Source organism: Phaethon lepturus, unplaced genomic scaffold (genome assembly GCF_000687285.1).
Source record: "Phaethon lepturus isolate BGI_N335 unplaced genomic scaffold, ASM68728v1 Scaffold49434, whole genome shotgun sequence".
In the NCBI taxonomy this organism is placed as follows: domain Eukaryota; kingdom Metazoa; phylum Chordata; class Aves; order Phaethontiformes; family Phaethontidae; genus Phaethon; species Phaethon lepturus.
In genome coordinates, this window is record NW_010533468.1 from 490 (window position 1) to 7,589 (window position 7,100).

A 7,100-nucleotide genomic window follows, 5' to 3' on the forward strand; every position below is an offset into this window, starting at 1 on the left:
CCTTCCCTTTCTAGGGAGTTGCCATTAGTCAGTACTCTTGTTTTGTTCTGTTCACATGCTATTCTTCCTTTACAACTTCAGGGAAGTAGCTGGGCCCAGACTGGGGAATAATCAAAAAGAACATTTGCAAGGATGGATATCCTATACCTGGCTGTGACGCTAAAGTCACATTAAAGTAATTCACCTGCATCGTTTCTTTCCAGTTCACACCATCACCAAGAAGCCTATGTCTTGGCATGATAACATAGAAGAGCCAGCAGATGGTAAGAAATCTCTGAACAGCTTGTGATAATTACATAAGAAAATTACTAATAAATAAGATTTTTAAAATTCCAATTAGTCTAAAAGATAGCGTACGTGAAAACACCCCTGTGACAATATAAGAAAGTTCAATTCATACATGATTTTTGTTAAATGTAAGGCAGGTTTTTTTTCCTCTTTAAGGTCCTTTCCCGTTACTTTTCATTATCAGTACAAGCTTGCATTCATGCAATTATGCTTTTATTTTTGTTTTTAGTTACTATACTATAAAATTCTGATTGAGAATCTAAAACTCTTTCAGGGAAAAATAAAAAAATCTAGAAACACGTTTCATGCATACACATTGCCTGTCATTGCAGATTCTACCTAGCCACCACATATAGTAAACTGCCAAAATGGCTGCTGAGTCTTGCTTTACAGCACTAATAACAAGAACCCTTATAGCAACTGCTTCCATAGTTCTAACACACCAGTTTTGTCTAAAAACCTTAATGGTCAGTTAAGGTTGGCCTGTTTTAGTCTAGGATTTGGGGGACTGGGGCGGGGGCAGGGGAACAAAACAGGGAAAGGCAGCAGGCAGGCAACCTGACAGCTAACATGGGGCGCTGGTTGATACTAGATGTGGTGTAAGAAAAGTAAGATGCTGCAATACAGTAGACAGGGATGACAGAATTAACAGGACAGTATGGGCAGGCAAATCTTGAAACTTTAGGATAAATTTGAGTAGAAATGTCACCCTGCATTCTCTTACAAGATCATTTGCAGAAGCACAGAGGTTGCGTCCAACCTTGGCTTTCTTGCTATTGCTTGGACAGAATTAGGATGTCCCTTCTAACATACATCCATGGGTGACTGGTTTTTAAACATATTTTCCTTCATTTGTATTTGTCTCTTAAACCAACAGCCGAGTTCCTGAATCTTATTCACCATGCAGCACTGGAGCCAACAAAGAAATACTCAGAGCCACAAACTGAAAGCCAAGAAATTGGCTGGAACACAACACCTTTGGTGAGTAAGGTGCTTAAGGACTCAGCTCTTTGCAGGATTCAGAAGGGTTCATCCCATCCCACTGAAAGATATTAATGCAAGAAAATAATTTGTGACTAACGTGGAAAATAGGAATAACTAGGAATGAGCAGAGCTGTTCATGAACAACAAGTTTTTAAAATTTACACCAAAGAGGACTCTTCACACTTGGCATAGGCTTGTGAGCACAGAAACAGTAGACTTTCCCTGAGAAACTTGCATGCAAAGTACCTACAATGACAGTCGTCCCCAGGCATATTGCCAAATGCCACGTATGTAGTCACAGCTGTTTATTAAAGCATTCAGTGATGAGAAATGGTGTAGTGAGCAACGTGACATGACATACATAAGTACTGTGAAAAGAAATGTGCTGCTGTACAGTATCTTTCAAAAAAATTGCAAGCATAACCATAAAATTAATAACCAGCTAAGTAAATCCGAGCCAGAACACACCAGTGAGAATTCATCTGGTGAAGTGTGAATAAACAGGAGGAAAAGAAATCTTAGTAACAAGCTGAGACATCAATCATATCTGACAAACAAACAGCTGTGATGACTGAATTTGTAGATTATCGTTTCGAGAAAGGCAAATGAGGGCCTGATTAATTTTGGCCTGTTACAAAGAAAACTAAGATAAGTAAGAAAATAAGATAATCTACTGCAACTTTTCATATTACACTTCAGGTAAACTAGTTACTCATAACAAGGCTAGAGACAGACATCCCAGCAGGGTCTACACTGTTAGATACCACTGGTAGGATTAGGCTGGCAGGAAAGAAGCAACTAAATTTGTGTGTAGGGGAGCAAGTTAAATTTATACAGTCAGGATTCATGATGCTGCTTGATACCTTAAGTTTTCCTTTTTCACAAGGTTCTACTGTAATGAAGCAGTGAACAGTATATTCTCAAATAAGTGGTAGCCTACTCATTTGTCATTTGGGCATTTCTCAGCAGCAAGAGCACTGTCCATCATTCTTCTCACAAGGGACTACTACTGCTGATTCTAGTAAAAGCACCTGACTATTAATCACTTTTCTTTCACAGATTCATGTGGACCGTACAGATTGCAGACTCTACTTCCCACGCCGGAGAACCGAGATCACTAAATAAACGGCTGTTGTGGGGCATGGGGAGGAGTGGTCTGAGAACCTGCAGTAGTAGAGTGGCAAAGCCACATAACTTAGAAGCAGTTAATGACATCTAATGTGTTATGCCCTGCTTGTTGTTAAATGAGTCTGGTAGATTTCTGGCAGGAGATAAGAAGAAAAGTGAAGAGAGAACCTCAGCCTGTCCAGATCTGCAGCCTGACAATAGTTACAGAAATAAACCTATTATAGGATTGCTGTACGTCTCACTGTTGTTTCCAAACCCATCTATATGAATACTCTAAAAACCAGTTTAACATCTTGACAGGCTTCAGACTTCTTACTCTGACATCGGCAACATGACCCAGAACTTAAGTTCACCAAGTACATGTCAACAGTAGCTGTGTAAAAAGCTGTCAGAACAAAGGGAACAAAGGGCAGGCTTCAGCCACCATTCATAGCACAAACTAAACATGCATTAGACATAGTTCTGTACAAACCATTTAATGTGTTCGCACACCAAAGGTTTAAATAGAAAACAATCCTTCAACAAAACAGACAGTAAAAAGAAATTAGTGATAAGGCACTAGTTTCCACTGACTTTTTTTTCTTGCCTCTTGGAAGCATCCAGCTTGCTCCACCCCAGGCAGCCCTCTGGGGAGCACAGCCCTCTTATCGTGCTCGGCTCTTCATTTTCTGCCTTGCTCTCTTTCCAGGTCTCTTCTGCAAAAAAAAGGACAGGTTCAGATCTTTATTTTCATGTAGTCTATCTTTTTTCTAGCTCTATAGCTTGGGGAGGATACCAAGGAGACAATATTTGTCAGTACCCCTGGAGAGGGACATTTTGGGACACAGGTAGCAACAAACAGTATTTGCTAACTCGCCCACTCATTTCCCTGCTCAGACACTGAACCATTGTCCTCAACTCTCTCTGCAACTGAATTACGCTCAGCTCCGAAAGACAGACATTGTCACTTTCAGGTGCTAGAGGCACCCATCATATACTCAGCTCTCCCTCCCAGACCAGGGCTGGCTTCCTAGCCAACCAGGATCATTTGCAGGCAACATTTTACTTACGTTGAGGGCTTTTTTCCCTCCTTTTCCTGCTTTTCCTGGGCCTTTGTTGTGAGCCACTTTTGACCGGAAGCTGGACACATCATTAAAACTCTCCTTCGTGTTCCACTTCGAGCCCTTCTTCTTCCCACCAAAACCAAACTTCTGATTCTTGTAACGTCTTTTGGCATTTGGTCTGAAAAACAACCGAACAGCATCATCGCCTATATTCCTTTCCTCAGGTCCTCAGGAAGCTCTCAAGAAGGTACATGTATCTGCTGATGGACTCCCATCAGCCATCATAAATCCTTCCCCTCTTATTGAAGAGACAGAAATTAGCACATTTCAGTTTCCGATCCATTCTGGCCACAGTTTTCCTCCTCTCTAGGGACAGAAAGCCACCTCAAACTTATTTTAACAAACATTAATCAGAACAACTTTCTTGTTCCACAAAATGACCCCCTAAAAAACTGAAAAAATCAGAGATTCTGCATTTAAGTATCTTTCTTTTCTGGTCTCACCCCTTCTTTATCTGTTGACTTGCCCCTCCTTTTTTCTTCCCCTGAGATGACGTTTGCTCTTCATCTAGAAAATCCAGCTTGTCAGAGAGACCTGCAAGAGCAAAGACATAACAGTTGCTCAGCTACTACTGCAGAAAATAAGAATTTTCGGTCTAAGTGAGTAATAGCAACAAGTCACCCTCACCAAAGAACTGTTACCTGGGAGGATTTTCACCGCCACTGTGCAGCAGCAGCCTTTCAAGCTCACTGCCCAGCTCACTACAGATTCACACCACACATCACGCTGCCTTACATTGCTCACACATCACTATTCACATTACACATTTGCTCTCTTAGACAAGTTTTACCTTTCTGGTATTTCTTGACTGCATTCAACATATTTTTCTTCTCCTTTTGTCTCCTCTGCAGAATCTCAGTTTGCACCTGAGATTAGAAGCAGAATGTTAGTGCTGTTACTTGTAATGTCACATACTTTTTTTATCTTTTTTTTTTTTTTTTTTTTTTTTTTAAGGCATGCCATCTTTTGCTCTGTCCTCCTTCAAAGCAACTAGACAGAAGACTAGACAGATTCTGTATATTTTAGCCAGCCTCCTGTGGTCTCACTTTCTAAGCTCCTCACTCAGGTTCTTGATTCTTGTCACAGATAGGTCCCTTTTGTAGCTCTTCCTCACCTTCTTGCCATATTTTCTCATTGCACGGAGCTGTTTTGCTTTCTCAGACCTCTCCATCGCTTCCTGCTTACTCTTAAGCTTCTGTCGAATCTTATTAGGGGATAGAAAAAACAAAATTTATCAGTAACACAAAAGAAAATATGAGGATTTTATGATTGCTGTGCAGTCCTGAAATTAGTAATTACATGAACTATCAATGACTGTAAAAATGGAAACATTTCTCAATCAGATAATGACTTACAAGGTATAACGTTCTTTCAACTCAGGACAGGAGCAATTATTACAGAAACTCCTGAACTGATGTGTAGCCAAAACCTGGTTAAAAAGGCAAAACTCACAGAGACAAAACAAAGCCTTATAATAGGCTCTAATGGAACTGCTAAACAACAGTATATTGTCAGTCTACTCAGGTGTATGTAGAAGACTTGATAGTTTCTTTCTTGTCATTATTAAAAGTAAAGCACTGTAGAAGAGTCAACACTCCTTCCATGCCATAGAAAACATCTTTTTCGTTCCCTCCTTGCTCACCAACGTTTCTATAAGGATGCTGCGTTTCAAGGGATTACAAAAATTTCAACACAGACCTTCTGGATTCAGTCCGTGACTCCACTAGGAGACAAAAACTCTGTTCTTCAAACAGAAGCCAGCAAAATAAGGTAATAGTGATGTGCAGAATTGACTTAAGCCTCAGCACAAGCTAATTACTAATTTTCATCTTCTCTAGGAAGGTTCTGTCAGACATCAAAACAGTGACCAAGTCATACATGAACCTCCAAATTAGACTCCAGCTCATGTTTAACTGATACAATATAGTCTTTTTTTCCAAAACTAAAACAAAAATTAGTTCTATTTTAAAGAAATACCACAATCAAGAAGCAAGTTCATTAAATTGTTATTTCCTACACAAATCTGACTTACTACCTGTGATAAATTCCATAACATACAGTTTAAAACCACAGAGAAGCAAAACACACTGAGTATAAACAGAGGGATATACTTAAATATGGAAAAGGGATCACGTTAATGCCACAGTTGACTGCAAATCTTAGAACAAAGAGCATAAACACAGACAACTTCACAACCACTCTCACACACGAAGGAAAAAGTCTCCATTTTTAATATGAAATAGACTTAGGACAGAATATAAATCGTGCTTTTCCATGTTACGTTCCAACCTGTTACGGAAATTCCCACATGGCACCAAAATACCTGAACAGGAAGACATTTCCTGCCACAAGCAAAATTTCAAACACAAATGCTATCACAGGCATTTGTCCAAGAGATGAAGGTAAGTGTTCACACATCACACCGTAAAGTTAATCCCTAACACAAGCTAAAACCAACACAGAAAAGAAAGCCATTATTCACTGCACATACCTTCTGCATCTGTTGGTCTGATTTGGCCATCTCTGCAAAGTAATCATCTGGCCTTCTAGTAGGAACTTGGAGCTTACGCAACCTAGGTAAGGCTTCCAGGACCGCTGCCTGAGCCTGCCGGTAACTAGGGAGACAACACAGCATCAGCTCTATCACCGGGTATTGGGCATCTCACAAAAACTCTTCTCACATAAGCTAGCTGGTACTGGTATCTAACAAGCACTGATCTAGAATTCTATCAATATGCTGTGCCCTACAGCATTCAGTGCTACTGAAAGCAATTTAGGTGCCAGTACCATGTAAAAGCTTATATCTTGCACATATACGTTTACCTAGTTTCCAGTTACAGTTTTATATGTTGGATTATAAAATGCAAGGCAAAACAACGGAACTATAACAACCCCAAACAAATCACAAAGAAAAATCCATATTCTGTGTTAAAGCCATAGTGCTGCAACCAAGGAACTTTTTAAATAAACTTTTCAGCAAAGGATGGAAGTCTGCTGCAAGGAGGGAAATTATTTCCCCATCACAAGACAAGTTAAATACACTAGCATTAATTTGTAGTTATTATGGAAAACATTCAGAGCCATCAAACGTAAAATACATGGCCCAAGAGTGCCACAGTGCCACAGTGAGAGCCAGTGCACGTTACCGTAGCAGGCCTGTGAAACACAAATCCAAGTGTGCAGCAGTGTGCTCAGATCCTACAAGAAATCTCCCCTTTTTTACACTTACAAGCTCATCTCTCTCTGGAAATCATTCTCAGGGTCAACAGCATCTTTGTCAGAAGCACCCTGTGAGACGGGATCCACGACCTGGCCCGAAGTCACATCCAGCCTTTCCACCCAAGCTAGCTGCTGCTTGAATTCGGAGAGGCACTGCTTCAGGCCGTCCTGTGAAAGCAGCACAGCTCTGCACGCCGCCACACAAAACCACCTCCCCAGCGCCGGCCCGCCTGAACACCCAGCTCACACCGCAGGCTGCTCCTCCAAGCAGTGACACCCCAGATCAACACAGCCGTGCAGGAACCCGCAGTGCAGGGCCCCGACACCCGCGGTCCCCGTACAAGCGGGGGCTCCTCTGCCCCTCACCCGGCGCTCGGG

The 7,100-nt window shown here is 41.2% G+C and overlaps 2 protein-coding genes across 2 annotated transcripts; one reads left to right on the forward strand and one right to left on the reverse strand.

Annotated features, from left to right (window-relative positions):
* Positions 1-203: 203 nt before the first annotated feature.
* On the forward strand, positions 204-2,397 carry FAM183A (family with sequence similarity 183, member A; the record flags this gene model as incomplete). Its single annotated transcript, XM_010285183.1, has 3 exons — positions 204-263; positions 1,166-1,269; positions 2,332-2,397. Coding segments are annotated over 3 exons (230 nt in total), but the record flags the coding sequence as incomplete, so codon positions are not given.
* A 626-nt stretch (positions 2,398-3,023) lies between these two features.
* EBNA1BP2 (EBNA1 binding protein 2) lies at positions 3,024-6,890 on the reverse strand (the record flags this gene model as incomplete). Its single annotated transcript, XM_010285184.1, has 7 exons — positions 3,024-3,095; positions 3,450-3,621; positions 3,947-4,037; positions 4,294-4,369; positions 4,618-4,707; positions 5,995-6,118; positions 6,733-6,890. Coding segments are annotated over 7 exons (762 nt in total), but the record flags the coding sequence as incomplete, so codon positions are not given.
* Positions 6,891-7,100: the final 210 nt, after the last annotated feature.